At 38.4% G+C, this 24,929-nt stretch overlaps 2 protein-coding genes across 2 annotated transcripts in view; both read right to left on the bottom strand.

Annotated features, from left to right (window-relative positions):
- Nucleotides 1-13,138, bottom strand: part of dok4 (docking protein 4) — a 120,288-nt gene extending 107,150 nt beyond the window's left edge. Inside the window, exon 1 of the mRNA XM_055202062.2 lies at nt 13,033-13,138. The gene's annotated coding sequence lies outside the window, so the exon portion shown is untranslated. The remainder of the gene's footprint in view (nt 1-13,032) is intronic.
- Nucleotides 13,139-18,180: 5,042 nt separating this feature from the next.
- The window catches only part of ccdc102a (coiled-coil domain containing 102A), a 92,341-nt gene continuing 85,592 nt past the window's right edge, over nt 18,181-24,929 (bottom strand). Inside the window, exon 9 of the mRNA XM_055202039.2 lies at nt 18,181-19,526. Within this exon, the coding sequence (XP_055058014.1) occupies nt 19,385-19,526 (142 nt within the window). The 3' untranslated portion in view covers nt 18,181-19,384. The remainder of the gene's footprint in view (nt 19,527-24,929) is intronic.

Genomic DNA, 24,929 nt, shown 5'->3' with positions numbered 1-24,929 from the left:
ATTTCTGGGTTCTTTGGCTTGTTAGCTGTACATATTGTCACACAGCAGCTTTTAGGCATTATTCAGTTTTTTGTTATAAGCCAGAAATGACAAGGAGGCGACCTCTCCCAATACAAAGTCAATGGAGACAGTTGGATTGCTTCCCCCCCACCCCACCCCCCGGTGGGCGTGGTTTTCAGGTTATGACGCGCTGCGCTCTGTCTCTATGGTTTCTGTTTGTAGGTTGGCCCACTTTGTTTGTATTGCAGTTTGTGAAGCCTAGGCTGTCTACAGAGATCACGTTTTTTACAGTTTGATCCGCGGACAGGCAGCAAGCAGATAGTGAGGAGATGTTTGCTGTATGTAACAAAAAATGTTTTATGGTCTAAAACGCGTGAATTCGCTTAGAGCACCTTTAAAACTAATTATAACATGGTTAGTTCCAATCCCTGATTCTGCTTTATTCACAAAAAAAACACGGCTATGACCACTTCACCCAGCGGTTCAATTATTACTGCGCCCTTAGCAACACCGTGATGGTGCGTTTACACCAACCGCGTTTCAGGTGTCAAAATCGCGTCTACCACGCCTAGTTTGCCGCTTGAACAGTTTGAATGCATTCGCGCGTGTAGAGCGGAGTAGACGCGTGGAAAAAGCAAGCATTTTATGCGCGTCAGAGTCAAAATAAGCTTCATGTGGGAGGGGCAAGTGCTATGTGGTTGTCTGTTTGCAAGATGACTGATGTTGATTGTGCATTTATTGAGAGAGTTACGGATTTTGTATTTGATAACCTTACTATAGGGGAAAATAAACGGTGCAGGTCGATAAACGTCAAAATGTGTATTTACAACTTACCAGGTTGCCCGATGTCCTCACTGACACTCTTCCAAGCGAGGTCCTTTTTATTCCTGTCTCTATAGAAGTAAGAACTTGTGTCGTATAGCTCTGGGTGACTGCTTCGGACAATATCAAGCGTTCCTTCAGGTTGAATGAGTGACTCCGGACAGGGCTGCCTCCACAGCAGCAAGCAGGCTCCTGATTGGTTGACGCGGAAATTTCCGCCAAGGTTAAATTTTTTCAATTCAGGCGTCAGCCTGCAATTCGCGTCAAACACAAAATCCACAAAAAGCACCATTCGCGAGCTAGACACAAGAATGAGGCAGAAACGCATTCCACGCTGTGCCAAACGCCTCATCCGCACCGCGGGACCTCCAGACGCGTCAACGCGTCTTCACATTGACATCACTCGCGCTTCACGCCTCTACTGCAGTTGGTGTAAACACAGCATTACACATTGGAATGTTGTTGTTTACGGTCAGGGACTATTTTTTCTAGCGGAAGGAATGCTTTTATTTATTTAAGTTCATAAAAGTTGCACTAATAAATTTTTTTACTTTAATATTGGTAACCGTTTTATAAAAGCAACAAGGTACTCTAGGCAACTGCTCGTGAATAAGTAATTCACAATACAGCACAGACTCTTGTACCTTATTGCTTACATAGGCTATATTTCTAAATTCAAAAAAATATTCAATTGAGCATAAAATTCTACAAAATGTATTTAGTATATATTTAAAATATATTTTGGCCAGAGAAATTTATTTTTTTGCCGTATGGGCAATTAGAACGAATTCATACGATGTGGCTCGTACAAAAAACGTACGATTACTATAAAAAAGTAATGATAAAGTCCCACCCCTAATTCCAATGTCACACGGTGATGAAAAATCACACTAAAACGTACGAATAAGATATGAATTGGCCACCTCATAAAATATGTACAGGATGGTTTCAGCGCAAATGCCAAAACCACACAGGAGTGATCCATGCTCACTCTCCCCTCGTCTTTTGGAAACCAAAACATTGTTATTTACAACAAGGTTTTATTAACATTGTTAATTCCCACAATTTCTTCTAGAGGTCAGTTTAGTCACTTGATCAGACTGATAAACAAGCACAGTTTGAAAAGTTAACTTCGGGCAAGACACCTAATCGCGGCAAGACGTGTGCGTCAATGAAACCGTCTATAAGTGCCACTGCACAATGTGTCAGCACAGATCCATACCAGCCAGCTCACATTTCAAACTAAACCCATTCATGTTTGAATAACTAGATAAAGGGAAAAATCCATCATTTCAACTGTTTATATTGCTTATACACTATATCATAACAATCTCATATGGCAGTGAGATGAATTAGAGAGGTTTGCTAGACCGCAATTGAACAGAATGAATGAAACCATACATCACGCATGCATAAAGTAGTTATTGATTCTGATCATACTCTCAGTTAAAATGTGCACCGTTTAATGCAAACTTGATAAGTCAATACAATAGCTCAACTGTGGTATACATTTCCATAAGATAAATGCCAAAGCAATCAGAAAGCTGTTGGCAACTCCTTACAGTAAAGACGCATTGCTGTTCATTTTACCATTTCATTAGGCCATGCCACTGTAAATGAGGCACAGTGACTGTTATCATATTGCTTATAAACACCATTAGCCTTTGGTTACATTAATAATAAAACCCACCTTAACAAACAGGGAGTATTAGTCAGACCGTACAAGAATAGCATTGCATTTGCTTGCCTGTTTAATATGCAAATTAGATGGAAAAACTGAGACAGATTTTTTTGGTTTTCTTTAGGCCACACAGGCCCAAGACAGTTAAAAGAATATCTTTAAATTGCATATACTTTATCTAACATCTAATATTTTATTTCATAAAACAGATGGTGAAGGAGAAACAATCTCGATGTGTTACAGACTCTTCTCTTAAGCTATGTTAAATTGTGTAATTGTAAAACAGAATGTGTCATGAAAATCTGATCCTAAATCTAAAACAAAATTGCCAAATAAAACTAAAATTACTTGCAGAAACCACAGCAAAAATCCTCATGTAATGTTATCAAGAAGTGCAGGCATTTAAACAGCATTTCACTGCTGTGTACTTGCACTATGCAATGACAATAAAAGTATACATTTATTTTTACATACAGTAAAGTTGACAAAAAAAAGTTGTCCTTCTGTCTGTCTATTGTCTTCCTCATCATTTCAAAATATGTGTTCGGTGCATCACGTGTCATGTCAAAATAGGTGCCTGTTGCACACACGTCAAAAGTGTTTATGATTAAAGAGATCCAGTTCACAAAATATTCACTCACTAAACTCTGATTAGACATGAAATTAAAGGCAGGATAGGCAGGAATTATCTAAAAAAACTTTTTTACAAATTTGTTTAAACTGTCTTTATATACCAATACATAAGTAAAGTACTCTGAAAAAGAGAGTATAAAAGTCGAGTAACTGGCAAACACAAGCGTCTCTTTTATCATAAACCCCTTCGAAGCTTCTGCAGCAGGCACGTATTTTGACATGACACATGATGCACATAGCTCAACATGACGCACTGAACACATATTTTAACATGATGAGCCATATATATGATGGGCTAAATACATGTTCTGACAAGCTTTGCATTCATGCACCCTCGAAAAAGAAGTCAACTACCTACCAACCTACCTACATTGTAAAAAACATGATCTCATGGAAATCCGTATTATAGTCACAGAAAATTTGATCACTTTATCTGTGTTGTCATGGAATTCAGCTTTTTCCCATGACGGGAGCACGGATGTCTTTTCTCGATTTCTCGTGTCATTTTATGTATCGTTTTCTTATTGTTTTTCCTATTTTCAAATCATTATCACTCGGGGTTGAGGTTAGATTTAGGGTTTTGGGTAGGATGTACTTTTTATGTTAAGATGTACTTTTATGTATTGGTTTCTACATGTTTTTCTTCCGCTTTTAAAACTATTTTCGCCTGGAGTTGGGCTTAGATGTCTAAAAATGTAACAGAAAGTGATTCTTACCCCAAACCAAAGTGACAATGGTAAGAAAAAACAATGAGAAAACAATACATAAAATGACACGAGAAATCCATGTAAGTGACACGGAAAGGACATCCATGCTCCCGTCACGGAAAAAAGCTGAATTCTGTGACTATAACGCGGATTTTCGTGAGATCAGGTTGATTGTAAAAGATTCTTTGCTGCCTTCATTTTTTTGTTTTGTTTAATCAACTTAGATTTTCAAGTCAATTTAACTATTTATCTTGACTTGCAATGAGTTCTTATAAAATATTATTAAAATATATCAACTTTTATTATAAGTTGTAGCAACTCATCACTTGTCAAGATAAATAATAGTAAGTTGAAATGAATTCTAAATCTGAGTTAATTTAACAAAAACTAGCAAGGTAGCAAAGAATTGAAGTGTAGCAAAGAAGTGTACACTGTAAAAAAACTTTGCTGCCTTAAAATTTGTTGTTAAATCAACTCAGATTTACAAGTCATGTCAACAGAGATAAGTTGTCACAATTTATAAAATATAGTTGAGAAAAGTCAACAGAATTTTATAAGTTATAACAACTTACCTTTAGTTATAACAACTCATCTCTAGTCAAGATAAATAATAGAAAGTTGAAATGACTTGTAAATCCGAGTTAATTCAACAAAAAATTTTAAGGCAGCAAAGTTTTTTTACAGTGTACCTGATCATCTATTAAATTAAACATGAAAATATTAAATATTAAATTAAATGTTGGGTAAAATATTTTCCCCCATAAATATGGTGGAAAATGTCCAAAACTTGAGTAACAATACTAAAGATATTTAAATCAAGAAAAATGGGTGCATGATTTCACCTTGGTGTAAAAAAACTCAACAGTGTCCTAAGGGCCGAAAGGATACTCAGATCCACTTTACATCCAATCACTCTCCAGTTGTACCACTCCAGTCCACTTGTCACTTTTATCCTGTACCCATATAGTGATCTCAATGAAAAGAAAGGCAATGAAATGAAAGAAAGGCAAGGAGAAACAGCTCTTATAATGTGCATCTGTTCTTATTTAAATGTTCTTTCATAACCGCTTTTCATTTGTTTACAATACTTTCAGTTTTCCCATCTGTGTAAGATGTTTTCATACAGATACAATATCAGAATCACAATGCATCTTCATGCACTAGTAGGTTAGATTTCATTACAGTTGCACAAGGCTGTGATTGCATTACATTAGACTCCATTACCTGGAACCGGCTGCAGAATTCCTAATGAACCAATAAAGCTGTTGCGGGAGAATGGAAGCAGCAGAAGTAACACTCATCTTTTGAAAGTGTCTTTTCAATATTGAATGCAATTCAGCGCCAAGCTTCACATAAGCCGTAATGACCAGGTGTCGGGTGACTCGGCCTGTTATTATCACCAAGGAGATCAGACAACATTTTAGTTTTTTCATAGAATTCAAATGAAAAAGAAAGACACCTAATAGCTGTTTTTGCTTTACTGTGTTTTTGGAAATAATCTTCCAAGGATGGTTGCTATGGTTAACTCATTAGCCGACATGGTTAGTGGATGAGACCCATCGAAAGTAATTGTGCTCTGTGTGTCTTAGGGCATTTACAGTTCCCCATGGTCTGATTGGTATCTCCACATGATATGGCGCTAAAAGCATGCATGATCATTACCGGAATCGAGTACTTCCTTTCATCGAGGAGACAGAAACATGCCGGACACAGCTTGAATCCGTGAGGCAAATGGCAAGCGCGTTTATCGAACACCATGAGGGTGCCGTGACAAAACCCATAATTTCAAGCATCCTTACTTGGGTTACGCTTGGCTCAAAGAACCGAGAAACCTCCAATATACTGTAAGTGCATGAGAACATGTAGTGAGATTAAAGGCTTAGAGACATAAGTTGGCTTGAGGTGCTCAAAGCCTGAATACTCCTGCAGCTGACACAAATGACACATGACAAGAAGCAGCTTTTTCCTCTATCTTGTGGGTAGCATGTACTACTATCCCTGTAGTTAGACTGTAGCACAATTCAGATCTGGTTTGTACAGTGGGGAATATGCCAACATGTGTTGACTTTAGGGTGATTGGCCAATGTTTATGAGATTAAGTAAATGATCATAATAGTATAATCAAATGATAAAAAATGTATTTCTGTTTCAAAAAATATTTACCTTAAAGAGCACTTAGTTCGTTGCTAAAAAACAATGTTATTTGTGTATTTGGTGTAATACAATGTGTTTGCGTCGTTTATGGTTAAAAAAAGTATTTTCCACATACCGTACATTTTTGTTGCTCCAAATATCCCTGCCTTCCTCAAACGCTCTGGTTTGTTACAAAGCTCATTGATCTGAAAAGCGCTATGTCCCCGATTGGCCAGCTTACCAGTAAATTGTGATTGGCCTGAATACCTCTGTGACGCTCCTTACCATGTTTTGAAGATAAACTCACAATGCAATGCTGAGTCAATATCGTCTTTACTACCAACATGAGCCGAATCTGATTCAGAAAATGCAGATGACCAAGCTGATCGGTCAACTTTGCAAGCACGGCGGCTTGAGCAGGATGTATCAGATTAATAAGGTAAGGATTACTAAAACATAAACATGTCTGCATTTGTGACCGTAGAAACGACACACAGCAAGTGCTAGTCTGCACTGCACAAAACTCGTGTTTGAGTGACGGTTTAGTCAGTAGTAAATTCTTTAAAGATTTGATGTATAGGACTTGATGTTGATATCCCTTAATGCATACTTGAGGCACCGATGAGACTCTGTGGGATGTTCAATTAAGTGATGGCACCCTCTCCCACGCTACTCCTCAGTCCTTCCTTCTCCTGAAGTTGCTCCTTTCTCGTAATTCAGTGAAAACTGACATGACCTAACCTCAATCTCTAACACCACTAGCCCACCACAACCAGACCATACACGCCAACCCGTTTGACTAAGCCCCACTGTCGTCGTTAATGCAGGTTTAGTGGCAAACGGTTCTGTATGGCATCCTATCTACCGCAATATACAACAACTCCGGACCACAAGAAAGCGGCAAAATCTCACCGGGACCCGACCAAAGGTGGCAAACTATTTACCGCAATTACCAAGCGACTCCGGACAATTGGACTTGATGCTGCTACTTACCTGAGGCACCATTGAGACTCCGTGGGATGGTCTAATGAGTGATGGCACCCTTTGGGTTGTCAAGTGGGCACCCTCCTTCCTAGGTGTTTCGCTGATAGGCCCACGACACCTCCAGAGGGTTCAGCAGTGAATCCCAGCGTTCCAGGTTCACTCCCTAGGCACCCTCAACTCACTTGAAGACCCAGGCAGAGTCTTTTTTCTTTACCCACAGCCATTGGCTTCCCTTTTCCGCAGCCGCGGAAAGGTCTTTGACTGCCTGCCGGTGGGCCTTTCCTCGTACTCCCATCTCCTGGAGTAGCCTGGATGTTGAGATGGCTACGAACCCTCTGCAACCTACTTCCACTGGGCGTACCTTTACATTCCAGCCTTGTTGTTGCGCATCGGTTGCAAGTTCAGCGTACCTCAGCCTTTCCGTTCATAGGTCTCCTCCACTGCACCCTCCCAGGGCACAATGAGCTCGATGGTGTAGACAGGCTTGAGCGAGTCTGACCACAGAACAAGGTCTGGTCGCAGGTTAGTGACTGCAATTTCAGATGGGAAGCAGAGTTTCTTGTTCAAGTCTGCCAACAGCTTTCAGTCCTGTGCTCTGCCTAGCTGACCATGCTCTGTTCTTATGGTTGTGAGGGTGGCTTGACCCTCACCCTCCCAAACAAATGATGTTGGCTGCCACTGGGATGATGGGGGAGGAAGAGCAATCACACTTATCCGTTGACTTTCCAACACTGCAGCAAGACACTTTAGCACCTGGTTGTGTCGCCAGGTGTAACGGCCTTGGGTGAGGCTGATCTTGCATCCCACTAAGATGTGCTTCAATGTTGCTAGACTTTGGCAAAGAGTGCACAGAAGGTCCTTTGCATACCATTGGCTTAGGTTTACGAGGGAAGGCAGGACATCGTGGGCAGCCCTGACAGTAAAGCTTGCCCTGAATGCCTTCATTTCCCATAGCTCTTTTCAGGAGATCTTCCTCTTCTCCACTCCCTCCCATGCCATCCACTGCGCTTGCTTTGCCTGTGCCACAGCTTGGGCACACCTTCTTGTTTCCTCCTCCTGACTTACCTCCTGGACCACCATCTTGCATCTCTGAGATGAAGAGGCCTTGCTCCACACTGGTGTGCTGGCCCCAAGTCCAAGACCACTTCTCCCCTCCTGAATTCGGCCTACGATGTCCTTGTGTCTGAGTGCTGCCTTTGCCTGCTCTGTTGCAGCCAACGGGGTTCACTTCCTTCTGGTGGCCAAGATGGGGGCAGCTTGGGCTACAAATGAATCCATCAAATCCAGTTGCATCATCTCCAGTCTGACTTTGGCACACTTGTACTCCTCTACCAGACTGGTAATGGGCAGGTGTAGCATCCCTTTGCCATAAAGTCCAATACTGCTGAGGCACATGGGAAGGCCACTTCCTTACATATGAGCTGACCAATCTCTCCATCTTTTCCACCTTTGATAGTGGGACTTCATAGAGGGTTAGTGGCCACAGGAGATGTGGAAATAGGCCATACTGCATGCACCAGAGCTTCAGCTTGCCCGGAAGCAAGGTTCTGTCGATGTTCTCCAGGCCACTGGCTACCTCCTTCCTGAGCTGCTCTACCTGCTCTTTGTCTTTAAGTCAATGACCTAGGCTCTTCACTGGCTTCTCTAAGACAGTTGGGATGGGTTCCTTGCCAATGTGGAAGCGGTGGTCTGACAGCTTCCCCTTGATGAAAATATGAAATACATAGACTACTTACAGGCTGTATTTCAGAAGCAGGCGTAATTATGATAATGACCGTCGTGACCACGTCAACTGTTGCCTACAATCCATGTGTTTGTTGTAGTCCAAGAAAAGAGATTAATGTTGGAAACGATAACTCACATCATCATTTAGCTTGGGATTTGTACCTTTTGCATATCGTTAACGTACTTATACTAACACTATCTCACGAGAATTCTTACATATTTTAACGAGCTGGCAACATTCGTAAGCATTGGCGCAGGTGACTTCTTTTTTCAAAAAGCGCACGATGCGAAGTTTGCACAACATGTATGTAGCCCGTCATGTGTGTGGTTCGTTATTTCAAAATATGTGTTTGGCGCATCGAGTGATCCTGTGTGCATCACGTGTCTTGTCAAAATAAGTGCCTGCTGCAGATGCGTCTAAAGGGTTTATGATAAAGAGACGCTCGCTTTTGCCAGATACTCGCATAATCTCATGCATAATCAGAGTTTACACATATTTTGAAAACACAAGCAACACACATGACAATTTGAGTTTCTACACAAGAGCGCCCCCTGGCTTTTGGATGTAGCAGCATTTCACCGTAATTCATTGAGAACCATAGCAAGCATTATCGGCTGATAGATCGGAACATCACTAATGAGAATCGTATGTTTTTGCACAATTAACTTCGTATGAATTCAAACAAATCAACCAACTTGTAAAATGTGCAGGAATTCTCGTGAGATCATGTTGACTAATACACACTTACACACTAAAGGAAATGTAAAATCATCAATCGGATAATTGGTCCCCTTTAATGAATGTATTATTTACAGCTTTGAATGTCTGATAAATGAAACTACCAACTGGATAATTGGAACATCGCAAGATTCGATCTCTACCAAGCATAAGGCTTTGTCTGTCACAATTTCGCCTGTAGGACTTACAGTTACTCTAAGAAACTAAATCTGTATCACAGTACAGTAAATCTCTATGCTAAATGCCTGCTAAATGATTCATTACCAAACATTTGCTTTGTAAAAGCAAGCAAAATAAGCTATAATGGAGATTTTTACACCTTTCTATATACATTTTATATTACAACTTACAAGCAATACTGATTTATCTTAATGTTTTTTTCTCCTTAATTCTTAGTACGAGGCCCACCAACAAGCCTGACTTTCTCAGATAACTCCAGTAAACAAGAGTAAGATTACCGTATTCCTATCCTGGCCATTATCTCTCATGATTGCTTGTTTATGTGTAATCGAATGACAGCTCTACACCACAGATACCTGAGAACAGCAGTCATATAAAACTAAATAAAACAAGCTGTGGATGCACTAAGCCCACACCGGCTGACTCTGGAGATATACGTTCTGAAATGACAGCTGACCGTGAGATGAATATGAAAACATTTTCTGCCTTGCATGCAAGGGATATTTGAGAATCTGTTATCCAATTCGGTCTTTCAGTCATTTGTTATCTCTTAACTCTTACAGCATGCTGGGGACGAGATACGAGGAAATAGTGTGTGCATCAGTGGATGCCTATAAAATATGTTTTCGCTGGGAAAGACAGCTCTGTGATGGTTGATGGAGAGGATGGGATTTAAATAAGAGATGTGGGACAACCGTTCTGTTTTCTGTAAATTGACTCTTTATTTTTTTATTACTCCTGTCTGTCAAGGTCGGCATCAGGTGAGTTTATTTGAAGCTGAAAGCAAAGCGAATGGTTTGAGAGTTGAGCCATGATGGGAATTTCAGCTGATAAATCTGACGTGATCACTTTATTCAACTGTCTCTCTGTAAAGAGACAGACACAACAAAGGTATATTTGCATTGAAAGATGCACAATCTCTTTTCCCAAATGAGAATGATGGGAGGATGGTATGAAACCCGCAACACAAAAGGTTGAAAAACACCACAAAATAGTTGAAAGCTGTGTGGACTGAATTGCCTAATATGGAGGACAAGAGTTTAATTACTAGCTCTTATCTTCCAGGCATGCAAGCAATTCAGATTTGTTTTCTTCTCATCAGCTTCCCAGAACAACACCAGCACTCTCAGCTTGTATTAACCAAGCATCAGTAATTAAAAGCTGTTCCTTTCAATTGGCAAATTCATCTAGTTTTAAGTCAAACCGATGAAGTCTTATTCTTTTTTGAATACTGAATTATGAATACTGACAATGTATTTAAACTAAAAATGTTTATAAAGTGACATTTTATAAATGTAGTTGGCTTTAGGGTAAACAATGCCTCCGAACACAAAAATATGCATGTATATCATATATTTAGTGTCAGTAAGGTCATACAATACATCCTTTTCTACCTATAGATATTTTTTAGTAAAATATGATCTCTTCTCTTGGGTGATTCTCACGAAAACTTGGTTTTAAAAATGTCAAGCATAAAAATGTAAAAATTGCTTAAATTTACTTTTTTTCCCACCAGACATTGAAAAACAAAGTCTGGAGTAAATGGGAACATTAATTTAAAAACTTTTACTTATCATTTAACACTTTTTGTAACATAGTTTAAAAAATTTGTCCTAAAAAAATCTCATTACCACAACAGTCAGAAAACATCAACACTGACATTTTTTCAAAATGACATGACAAACCTGAAAGAACATAATTTGGAGATTCTGCACATGCATTTAAAATCAAAGTATTATGCTTCTATTAATTAAATTAACATTTAATTAGCATCTGTTGCGGTAATGATAATCAAAATGTCGTGTAAGCATTCTGACAAGACAACATTTCAAATGAACTGTAAAAAAATGATCTTACCTGGTAGACATCTTGAAGTAACTGGTCCATGTGCTTGGTCACTCAAAATCAAAATTTATTAAAATTCTGTATGTGTGCTTAAACTGTTCTCAAAAAGTGTTGTGGAGGATGAGAACATCAGGCATGGACACATCATTTTCCTAATTTTTCTTCATTACTATTATACATGAATATTCAGTAAATATTTTTTCTGTCATCTAAAGTAGTCTAGCAAAACATCCAGTTATTTTTTTTCCTAATATTTTTGTGTTAATTTGATTAAATCACAACATAACGCATGTTCAAACACAGCCGGACACATTGCGGTAATGAGAATTTCAGCAGAAAATGAGATAAGAATTTATAATTGTAAATTTTATGTTGAAATCACACATTTTGCAAGGTAGAACACAGTATTGTGTTAATTCTAATGCTTTTTAATGTTACTATATTACACATTTAAAGCTAAAATCATTAGTGCCGTGGTGTTTCAATGGTTTCGTGAGAATCACCCTCTTATGAGTTTTCTTTTAAGAAATATAGGTTAAAGGATTAGCCCATTTTCTTAAAAAAATCCAGATCATTTACTCACCACAATGTCATCCAAAATGTTGATGTCTTTCTTTGTTCAGTCGAGAAGAAATTATGTTTTTTGAGGAAAACTTTCCAGGATTTTTCTCATTTTAATGGAGTTTATTGGACCCCAACACTTAACTCAACACTTCATTTTTTTTAAACAGAGTTTTAAAAGACTCTTAACGATCCCAAACGAGGCATAAGGATCTTATCTAGCGAAACAATTGTCATTTTTGACAAGAAAAATAAAAAATATGCACTTTTAAACCACAACTTCTCATCTATCTCCGGTCCTGTGACGTGCCAGCGTGACCTCACGCAATACATCATCACGACCTCACGGATGACGTATGCGAAACTACGCCCCAGTGTTTACAAGTGAGGAGAAAGAGGACCGTTCAAACGTTGTTGTATGTCGAATGATATTAATGTCTTTGTGTCAGTTTATTGTTTAAAATGGTCCGCAAATTTGCGTTTCATGTAACACGTGACCTTTCCACCTCATTGCGCAATTATGTGAGGTCACGTTGGCGCGTCAGAGAACCGGTGAAAGATGAGAAGTTGTGGTTTAAAAGTGCATATTTTTTATTTTTCTTGCCAAAAATGACAATCATTTCGCTAGATAAGACCCTTATGCCTCGTTTGAGATCATTTAGAGTCCTTTGAAACTGCGATGCTAAACTGCATTAAAGCTGTTAAGTGTTGGGGTCCATTAAAGTCCATTAAAATAAGAAAAATCCTGTAATGTTTTCCTCAAAAAACATCATTTCTTCTCGACTGAACAAAGAAAGACATCAACATTTTGGATGACATGGTGGTAAATTATCTGGATTTTTTTTTTAAGAAAATGGACGAATCCTTTAACTGTTTCCTTTCCAGCCTCTTAAAATGTACCGTAGCCTACTGGCTCTCAAACACAGTTGGCTTCAACACACACACACACACACACACACACACACACACACACACACACACACACACACTAACCTTTATGATGTACACACTCTTACACCTACTTTAAATCATCCTGCATGATTCAGAAGTGTGAACATGATTCCTGCAATGCAACATCTGGATTTCACCATAGGTGTGCCGTCTTGGATGAGATGATAACAACTGTCACTAAAATGACAAATGGTGGCATTTAAAAATTTGTGTGGGTGGTAAATTTGCATGCATCTTATCATCATCATATTACATATAAATTTTATTGCTAGCCATAATTTGTCATTTTCACAGTCTGCTCGGTTATAGAGGCATCTTTACTCAACATGTCTTTTAAGGTTTAAATATGCTTCCAGTAGGTTTTTGCTGTCAGAGGTAATCTGTAAGTATACTGTATGCACTCCTCCCTGCATCTAAAGCAACTGCTTTACTCTGGGTACTGAATTGGAAATGTCAAATTGCCCTTCCCATAACGTTTGTGTGCATTAACTTGTGTATAGATTAACCAATTTCCACTATAAATATGCTGGAATGGCGTTAAGAAAAAATAAACAGCTGCTTTCTTTTGCAGGCAAGTAATAAGTAATGTCACACACAGTCACCCAGTCAACATCACCAGAACAATGATGATGATTGTTAAGAGCATTGCAACTTTAACTGCAAATGAAGCCATCAAATAGGAACAAAAGTTTTATTTCTGAGCATATGTGTCTCTTCTGTTAATAGCCTAAATAACCATTTATTTTCTCTTCAAAAGGCTTCATTTTGTTTAGCTAAGAATGTCCTTGTGGTATATCTGCATCTGTACAACAGGGAATGTAACTTGTCAGAGATGAAAGCATGCAGCATTTTTCTATACCCTGTCTGTGAAATCCATCTAATCATGAGATTTGGAGAATGAAAGTCAGATTTCACTCGCAAAAAATTTACTTTAGCTGGGTTTTTACAGACAGGGGTCCACCTCAATCATACAGTCGTGGATATGCACACGTATTTTGTTAGGTTTGATAAGCAGTGCTTGGTAAAGTAAGCCCATAATAAGTTTTGGGTGTTTTTGAAAACCCAGCAACAACATCAGGGCCGTGCACAGACATTTTGAGGGGCAGTGGCCCAAACAAGAACAGGGGGTGGTGGGGGGGAGAACCGTGGCAAAAGTAACGTGGGATGAAAGTAACAAAGCGATTTTCTCCGAGCCCTGATAATATAACATTTGCATCTCAAACTATGACAGCATCTTTAGCACACAACCCTTGACAGAGCTGACAAATATATATATATAAAAAAAGAGCTGACAAATATCGCGTTATTTACTCACCGTTTTCCGCGTGTAGGTCGAGAAATGTGTTTTCAACCATGATAAGTAAATTCCAAAAGCATCATTTTTTCTTATAACGCGTTCTGTTTCTTGTTTCATCTGGTAAAGTACGGATAAATCTACAGGTTATTTAGTGACCTAACACATTCTAAAGTTTCACTTCTCTTGGTTTTTCAAAATAAAAGTAAATCGTGTTTAAATGTGAGGAAATCCTGTCAGGATGAACACTTGTAACTTTGTCCCGCTGTTGTATGTTAAAAATTAATATTATTTTAATTCGATTTAATTTAATTTTCATATTGTTCAAACTGTTAAAAAATGTTTTATTCTCAACAATTTAAGTTTGTACTGTTGGTTGCTTTTGAAACTTTGATAAAACGGACATTTAAAATAAAAATATATTTTCATTATTTTTGACAAAGATAAATGACAAAATAAATTTGCAGTTACATATTAACGAGGTCATAGTCATGTATATTTAATAAAAACAAGTGTTACACAAAATTGTGGATTATCGGAATCAGTGGATCTTTAGCAGAGTAGTAACAAAACACTTTAAAGGGGGGGTTGGCGGTTGATGTGAAGGGCACATCGGCCGATGGCAGAAAGGCAGTGAACACCACCCTTGCACGGCCCTGCATAACATTGTGTGAGAAATGTGCAAGCACTGACATTTCCTTCAAATGTAAAAATCCATTAGGTGGCTATCATCTTTGCAGCAGCACCTCTCAATGTGTGATCTGGCCTTTTCTTAATTCAGGTAATTTCATAAAAGTATGATGAGATATTACGTAAAATATGGTGAAGCTATGCAAGGAAAGCTTTAGTCACGACACACTGTATCTCATTTCATTCAGCACACAATTTCCTCCCGCCGACAATGGGTACTAGAAGCGTGGGTAGTAGAAAACCCTCATTCATCTCCATACGTTACCATACTGTTGCATGCATGCTTTTGAACTGTACTTGAGGTCTTCAGATGACCGTATTAAATTTTGATTCCACAGAAGTGCTTAGATTGCTCAACAAGTTGGATAATTGGAGGTCATGAAAGGGACTGGCACGGAACAAGGATGTTATTTTAGTCTTACCCCTCTTAAAATTATGATTCGCTACAGTACATTAACCGTAAGTGCAGGTAGAACTGAAAACGCACTATATTAGGTGGCAAAAACGTGAACGCTGTGATTCTCCTCCAGTGGCACAGAAACCCTCTGTCAGCACCTGTCATACACGGATGGAGAAAAGTACGAGATGCAGTGGATGATCTTCAGTGCAGAGGTTATAAAATCCAGGTAATAAAGGAATAAAACTATACTAAGTGGAATATGTGGGCCTTTAGATACTAATACAGAGAAGTTTAATGTGTAATGGACCGAGAAGTTTGCCCGAGAGTCTCAAAAGATCAAATAAAGCGGAACACAACCTGATGCGATTTTAACAGACTGTATATTTAAACAGACTAACAGAATAATAGGTGTTTTGAGACTTCATGGCTCTGAAGATTAGAGCTTGTATGACTGGACAGTTTGGTTTAATATTATGCTTCAGTGCACCCGCACAATGACCTTTCAACTGCATCTGCGATTTTTAAATGTGTTTTCAAATGGACAAAAAACTGGTTGAAGAAGTAAAAATCCAATTTAAATACCTAAAAAGGTCTTATTGTTTGTAAGCACACAGCTGTAATATATGAGTATCGCAGTTTTGGAAGATGAAGTCCTTGACAACTAAACACACCTAATACAACCAAGTAAAACTCATTACAACAGACACACATCTTGAAAAGCTTGAACAAAGCATAAGGAAAATATGTGTCAGAGAGCTTGTCTGAAAGACGAACAATTTAAAATATGTCAAACACGGCTTGAATAACTGCTATCAGGTAGAATGCAAATGCTAAATTTAGAAGAGAAAAGGATATGAGGTTTTAAGAGATGTTATTATTGACTTATTACAGGGCATTCTGAAATGCTTGATTCTGATTGGCCAGGTGCGACATTCCAAGGTATGTTATTCCAAGATAACAACTGCCTATAATAACACACAGTAACTCAGATGCTAGAAATCCTTTTGACTGGTAGTTTAATATAACACAAAAATTATGTAAAGGCAACATTTCACAAGACTTTAAGATGTAGAATAAATCTTTGGTACCCCAGAATACGTATTTGAAGTTTTAGCTCAAAATATCATATAGATAATTTAATATAACATGTTAAAATTGACACTTTGTAGGTGTGAGCAAAAATGTGCCATGTTTGGGTGTGTCCTGTTAAATGCAAATGAGCTGATCTCTGCACTAAATGGCAGTGCCGTGGTTGGATAGTGCAGATTAAGGGGCGGTATTATCACCTTCTGACATCACAAAGGGAAATCATATTTTAATTACCCTTTTTTTACATGTTTGTAGAAAATGGTTTCCAAAGCTAAAACTTCGTGCACACATGTCAGTTTTCAAAAAAGTGTTCATTGGCACGTACACGTGTATATATGCCATCAAGAGCATGCCAAACTTCTAGGTGGCAGTGTAACGAGAAGCTCAAGGCCACGTAAGTCAATCAGAATCCCAAAAACCTCGAATCACTTCCTGTTTCTCTTTTGAAAAAGATCGCACTTTTGGCGTAGGTGCGAGCTCTGGGGCATACTGTGAAGTTGGCTGCCTAAACATCAGTTTGTCTCTGTTTACATGCAACTGTGTAACCAAAGATTTTCTAAATCTCCACTCTGGCCGAGAATTTTCGGTTTCTGTTGTATCACCCCACAACATCTACAATGGCTGCATAGGTGCACTGGAACAATCCTTCCTAAAATGCATTAAACTTTTGTTTACAAAGACGTGAAACTCACCGAGTGGTCAGGGGTGTTCACTGGTGTGCTATCACAAGGATCGCGTTAAAAGATGCTTTCCAACAGTTGTTTTAGCATTCGTTGTTAACTTGTGGACCTATTTTTCCAAACGCCTCACACCCGTACATTCTTCTGTTGAGAGCTTGAATAATAGACACTCCAGCCCAGTTGGTGGCGATAATCCGCCTTTGCCAATTGCAAGAATACAAACAAAGTCCTGGCGCGGAGTAATACCGTACCTCACAGCACATCTAATACAAGTCAATGGAGTTGGAAAAAAACTACGATAAAACCTGTTGGAAAGCGACTTTTTCAGCGATTTCTGTGTAAGCACACCAGTGAACATCCCCGACCACTCGGTGAGGTTCACGTCTTTGTAAACGAAAGTTTAATGCATTTTAGGAAGGATTTTTCCAGTGCACCTATAAACCCATTATAGAGGTAGGAGGTGATACAACAAACTCCCGAAAATTCTCAGGATAGCATCATATGTCCAAATTTCAGTCAAAACCGTTCTACTTCATCATAAACAATCTGAAAACAGGGCTTTAAGTGTAAAATACCAAACTTGTCTTTTAATAACATACATACATATATATATATATATATATATATATATATATATATATAAAATATGACATTATAGTTACAAATGATTAAAACAAATAGTGTGTCTGTGTTCGTGACATTTGAACGTCTCGTCTTAACCAAAAACCGAAACTAAACAGGGTTTCCTGTGTTAAAAATGAGCAAATATGTCAAATCAATATTTAAATGTTCATTATCTTACTTATAAGGTAATAATATATAAATAGCCGTGTAATAAGCAGAATAATGTCCAGGTTCCGCTTCGCGTCGGGTCCTGATCACACTGTCGTGCTTATTTCTGCGATCGCAACCTGCTGGATATACATTATCCTTTACATGTTGTAGAGACCTACCCGGTCCCAAGCAGCGGTATAATCACCTGTGATTTACTGTAGATAAGTACAGTCTTGCAATCTTAATGTAGATTAAACCACTATTACACAAAATAACTGTCACACAGCCAATATGTATATACACTTAACATTTATAGAGGTAAAACACAAACAAATACAAAAACTGTAATGCAGACCACTTTGGTAAAAAACGACATCAGATAAATACTTCAATATAACCAGTATAAATGTCCAAGTTAAAGATTAGTCAGTATTGGTCCCCATTCGTGATGCGTAGACAGCACCATATTGCTTAAATCGGTTTTATATCAACACAACGTTTGTTTAAGTGTTTCCCAGTGCACCTGTAATGCACGAAAGGAAATAATTCCCACCGACTCGTTCATAAATGATTCTCCACTTCCTACATAACACAAGACGACTCCCCCACTGCAAAGAAACACGTTTACGTGGCCACGAGAAAAGCTCTGGGACAACAGCACCAGCTTGCCCATCAGTAACAACGCAGCAGAAATGAAATGCTCCCCAGACACAGGAAACATAACCATCATGTTCTGAATGGGTTGTTTTGAATAGTGATGTGAGAGTTGTGATGGGGGTTGCGTGTGAAAGCAGACAAACGATTAAATAAGAAATAAAAATGATTTGGAGAAAAGGCAAAAAAAGAAAATGAATGTGTGACAAGATAAAATTATAATGCAGGTCTTAAAAAGTATGAAAAAAGAGTGTGGATGTAGACATGGAGTAGAGACATAAGCATGAATGCATGGATGCCTTTAGAGGTCATCAGAGATCACTGAAGATCAGAATGAAGATGGGAATGTAATGTTCAGACCTTAAACATTTCGCCAGTGAACAGCTCACAAAAGGCTTGTATAAGGTTTGATCAGCGTGTGCGTGCATTGGCATGCTTGTGCTTGCTGCGTTTTAATGAGGCTTCTAGGAGTCTTCAAATGGGCTAGCTAGGAAAACTCAACGAATCCACTCAACGAAGCTTAAAACATAGATGCGTGTCTATTTCTATAATCTATGTGCCATCTTGGACTGTAACCAACAACGGAGACACAAGCAGACTTTTAGACAAGACTTCAAATACTGTAAATATCAAGGGTCTGGCTCTGCCACAAACTTTAAGTTGTTCATTGTCGACATTACTGTTGTGTTTATCTGTCTACTGAGAGGTGTGAAGACAGACAGTACAGTCTTTCAAATCTATGTCCTCCTCTGGTTCCAGCCGAGATGAAATGAAGGGGAAGGTGAAATGCTTGGGTGTGATCTATGAGTCATTCGTACATTTCCAGGTCTGGAGAAATTTGTTCAGGGGATTTGAAGCTGTAGCGATTCCTCCTCCTCATCATCAGGGTCGCTAGCCGGTCCATCGGCATCTTCAGGCCCGAAACGCGATGACGCTGACGACCTCATCTTGCCAAAGAGACCAGGGTTCTGCTGACGCCTTAGCCTTAAAAACACATGACGGGAGGAAAAAACGAGATAATGTAAAATCAGGTGTCATAAGAATTACATACTGTATAGAGGACCACTGATATGCGTTTTAAAGATTAATCTGCACATATAGGTGGTTTTGGCAGTAACAACATAAACAAGCGGCTTTCGTGGAAAGCACGTAACTGCCGGTAAACTCCGCTAATAATAAATAACAACAAAGTCCTTTTAAAGTACTTTATTTATATAACAAGTAGGGGGTGTGACGATATTTCGTGCGACGAGATATATGTCACAAGATTCCACATGGAGGTGAAATGCTGGCCGTTTCTCAAATAAAAGACTGCGTCCTTCGGAAGTCGTATTTGTAGACTGCATTTACATCATTTTAACAACTATAAAGTTAACAAATTATTTAATTAATCGCAAATTGTTGTAATATGCCCATGACTTGCGAATGTAATGCTCAGAGAATTAACTGAAATAAACCTTGATTACGTATGCAGCATATATTAAATATTCAATTGGATTTAAACATTGTTTGGCTAAAAATAAGCGTTTCTCCGTCTTAAGTGAAAGTGAAGACGGCATCCGCGAGACGAGTCCACTGTCACCCCCTGCAGGCATTTGTTAAAATACATAATGCTTTTTATTTTTAGACCACAAATGTAATGTGTTTGGTTTTGATACTTCATTTGAACCAATTATTATTGCATCGTCGTTATTATGTAACTTTAAAGACTATTGCTCACTTTGATCTATTTTATTACCCAAAAATAACAAATTACTTATCAGCTAGCAAAGTAATTGTTAGGGCCAGTCCTTGGTTAGTTAAAACGTTAAAATATTTCTTAAAAAGTGTAAAAATATCGTCTCGTCTCGTGAACCCAATCTCGTCTTGTGGAGTAAGTGTCTCGTAACACCCCTAATAACAAGCAAAATAAACAACACGTAGATTACCTAGGAAACCAAAACCATTTGTTTAAGAGTTCAGTTTTTAGCAACTACCAGACCATTAAAGGTGCAGTGTGTAAATTTAAGCAGCATCCAGTGGTAAGGTTGTGAATTACAACCAACGGCTCAGTCCACTGCTCACCCCTCGCTTTTGAAAAGCATCGAGAAGCTACGGTAGCCGCCACCGGAAAAGCACGTAATTGACGGAGACAACTTAGTAAAAAAAGTTTGTCCATTAAGGGCTTCTGTAGAAACATGGCAGCACAAAATGGCGACTTCCACGTTAGGGGACCCTCTATTTATGTAGATAAAAACGTCTCATTCTAAGATAATAAAAACATAACTGTTCATTATAAAAAGGTCTTTATAACCCCCTGATAATATAGTTTTGTATATTATTTAGCATTTCTGTCAAGAGATCCTTCTAAAAATTACACATTGCACCTTTAAACAAACAGAAACCGGAAGTTCTGACCATACGCGTTATCGCGTCACTAAACGTGCGCCGTTGAAACAGTCTATACAATAGATGCAAAATTCATCCGAGATAGTTGCCAATAGCATTTTCTTTCATACACCTGCGGGAATTGATTTCATATATTTATTAAACATGACCCTAGGACCAGTTGGGTAATTAAAACTGGTTGTGAAACCATTTGATACTTATTTAATGCCACGAATGTAAAAAGGGCCATGTTCCAATACTTTTTACAGCCATTTTAAAGTTTTTATGAACTGATTAAGTACTTGTTTACCCAAACAACTTCTCCACACAGAGCTTGGCTCTTGATACCTCTATAACACCCATTAGTACAATAACAAGGCATCAGAGATGGTAGCTTTAAGAAGCAAAATATCCGTACAACCCCCTCGCTGGCATGGTAACCACTGGCACAAATAAAAAATAATAATACATTTGTAAATACATGCTAAAAGATAAAGCAAGTACATCAGTACCAAACCTGCACCCAGAAAATAAGTGCAGTTGCTCTCTCTCTCTCTCTGTGCATGTGTGCAAATACAGAAGAGCTTAGAATGACTAATCAGTGGGCATATGAATGGAATAAACCTTTGTTTTTACAATGATCCACAGCCAACCAATTGGCCATCAGCAAAAAGAATTCATTAAGGTGATAAACTTTTATTGTCCAATTTTTTATTTGCCCATCTTTTTTTCCAGACACTGTTTTTTATGATGTTATTATATGAAAATAACGGCCTTCTGGCTTTAAACATTTCCTGTCCATTACAGTACCTGAGGCACAAATAGTCTTGGTAAAAACACAAAAACGTCAAAAAAGAAGAAGTGATGTTCAGATGGTAGTAAAGGAGGCAGACAAAAGATTTTTCTCTTGTCAGTGAACAGCAGATGATGATGACTCACTACATTGTTAATGTTTGCATAACTGAACAGCCTCTTGCCTCTCAGGAGCATACAAGTGCATAAAAGGGCCCCGAATCCTCCACAGGAGAGGGCCGTACAGTCAGGAACCACCGCTAAATTACACATTGCCTCAATGTGCCTCGCTCACAAAGGCTAAAAGCTTTTTGAGCCCAAAGCTTTACAAGGCTACACATTTACATGAGAGATCATAAATAAAAAAGACACATGCAAATAGAGAAACAAGAGAGATTCTTGTTAAACCCACACAGTGACTCATGTCTTCTGTCTTTATATGAGAGACACACCGAGTGTTTGGGTTGTTAAAATGACAATCTCTTTAAACATCAAGATTTTACAGTAGGGTCAAATTTACATACAGTATTATACAGTATTGTGACAGTGTCTGTAAAATCCAGGTTAAAGTTTCATAATCTAATTGTCAGATTAAGAGCGTACAGGGTTGATTTTACTCATTGATTTCATGACCTTACTCAGTCAATATTAAAGACATCAAGGTTATATTTTCACACAGTGTTCTTTACATTATGTGGGATAAAGTAAATCACAAAATGACTTTAGCTCGGTTTTCATCGAGTAACATGTGCAAGTAAAAGTGTTTGCTAGCCACAATTCTAGCTTTTCACTTTAACCTTTAATGAAGTTCACATCACTAGTCCTGTGGTATGACAAAGCATAAGCCTAAAGGATTACTCCACTTTCTTCCCGATAATTTCCTCACCCCCATGTCATCCAAAATGTTGATGTCTTTCTTTGTTCAGTCGAGAAGAAATTAGGTTTTTTGAGGAAAACATTCCAGGATTTTTCTTAATTTAAAGGTGCAGTGTGCAATTTTTGGAAGGATCTCTTGAAAGAAAGAAATATACAAAACTATATACAAAATAATATACAAAACTATATTCTCAGGGGTGTATAAAGACCTTTTAAAATGAACCGTTATGTTTTTATAACCTTAGAATGAGTCATTTTTATCTACATACACGAGGGTCCCCTTACATGCAAGTCGCCATTTTGCATAAGGGTCTTATCTAGCGAAACAATTGTTATTTTCTAGCCTGACGTTGTCATACTCAATTCTAGTCAGAATTTAAGTCTGATACCGCTCCATTGAGCTATAATTATGAGGCGTGTCTCAACCGAAAAATGCCTCTGCACTCAATTGGATAGACCTACGACCAATCAGAGCAATGGAGTGTGTGACGTACGTTACGTCTTTTGCAGCCTGACCGAACTGCTAGTTATTTCGCTACAATGACAATAACATTGTAATTATACTAAGTCTGAGTTAGCGAATGTACATCAACACCTACTATGTTTACAACATTTCATTTATATCACAACATTAAGTATTTACTAAGTCATACAGTAAGACTATCTCTTACCATTAGGTGAACTTCATCCACAACGATACCCATTACGTTGGCTTGAAAATATTGGAGCCTAGCATGGCCCTCCACTTATTTAGCAACCACGATTCCGGGCTTCCGAAAAGAAGCTGGCAACGACCACTAATTATATCCATCTCGTCATGCACGCCGAGTTGCATCGCCTTGATACCAGTTTCAGTTGCGACCAACTTTTGCCGAATCCCGTAGGAAAGACGGCAAAAACATCAACAAATGCCTTGCTCGCGTTTCTCTGTTCCTCTTTTAAAATCAATGCTCTGTCGATATCTTTTAGAACAGACTCAATGTCAGAATACACACATCTGAATTCTACAGCGGCAGCCATTTTGTTGTAAACAGATTCAACACACGTGCTTTTTGGTGACGTGGTTCATTACGTTACTGTTGATCATCTGTCCATCATCGTATAAAGCCCGCCCTGACAATTTGATTGGTTCGACCAGCTTTGGGTCTAGCATAGTAGCTCCTCAACGCAGAAACCCCAGACCGATCTTCCCGTTCTCAAAATGTTGTGGGCGGGGCTAAGATCGGCTGGCATCCAGGCTAGTCATTTTCGGCAATAAAAATAAAAATATGTACTTTTAAACCACAACGTCTCGTCTTGCACCTGCAGTGTGATGCGCCAGCGCAAACTCGCGTAATGACATCAAAAGGTCACACATGATATATGCAAAATTACCGCCACAGTGTTTACAAGTGTGAAGAAAGAGGACCATTCCGACGTTGTAGTATGAGGAATGATACTAAATAATGTCTATGTATCAGTTTATTGTTTAAAATGGTCCACAAGTGTGCATTTCACATATGTAACATGTGACCTTTTGATGTCATGACACATTACACACGGTTGGTGCAAGACAAGAAGTTGTGGTTTAAAAGTGCATTTTTTTCGTACCAAAAATGACAATCGTTTTTGCTAGATGAGACCCTTATGCCTCGATTGGGATAATTTAGAGTCCTTTGAAACTGTGTTGAAACTGCAATTTTAAACTGGATTTAAACTGTAAACTGTAGAGGTACAAAAAAAGTCTATTAAATTGAGAAAAATTCTGGAATGTTTTTCTGAAAGACTTTATTTCTTCTCGACTGAACAAAGAAAGACATCAAACTTTTGGATGACATGGGGGTGAGTAAATTATCTGAATTTTTTAAAGAAAGTAGAGTAATCCTTAAAACGATAAAAACATAACTTTTAAATTTTTTACATTATATTTAATTATAATAATGAAAGATTAATTGTGCACTGTAAGCAATTGCTAACCCAGGGAAAACCTTGAATCAACAACCTTCTATTCTTTAACTTACTAATAGGGTTAAACAGTGAAATTAAACCCATAAACCTGATGTATATCCTGATACAAATCATTGGCACTGGCATATTTTAACATCTGTCAGTGCAAGTTACTTTCAGTCGAGACACCTCAAACACGTGTTTTAGTCTAGGAGTAGAATTAAGCCTTGTCTGTAAAATCGGGGGTCATTGTACGGAACAGACTGTACTAGCAAACCATTGGAAATCCAATCTGACCAATGGGAAAGCAGCTGTGTAATGGTCTTACAGCCCAACATTACCATCACTGAGACTTGTAATAAAAGAACACACACACCCGAATATAACGACACCAATGTGACATACATAATGATCCAATACAACACC

The sequence above is a fragment of the Misgurnus anguillicaudatus genome, chromosome 21 (genome assembly GCF_027580225.2).
Source record: "Misgurnus anguillicaudatus chromosome 21, ASM2758022v2, whole genome shotgun sequence".
Classification (NCBI taxonomy): domain Eukaryota; kingdom Metazoa; phylum Chordata; class Actinopteri; order Cypriniformes; family Cobitidae; genus Misgurnus; species Misgurnus anguillicaudatus.
The sequence above is the reverse complement of the archived record's forward strand: the minus strand, read 5'-3'. Positions and strand labels throughout refer to the sequence as shown.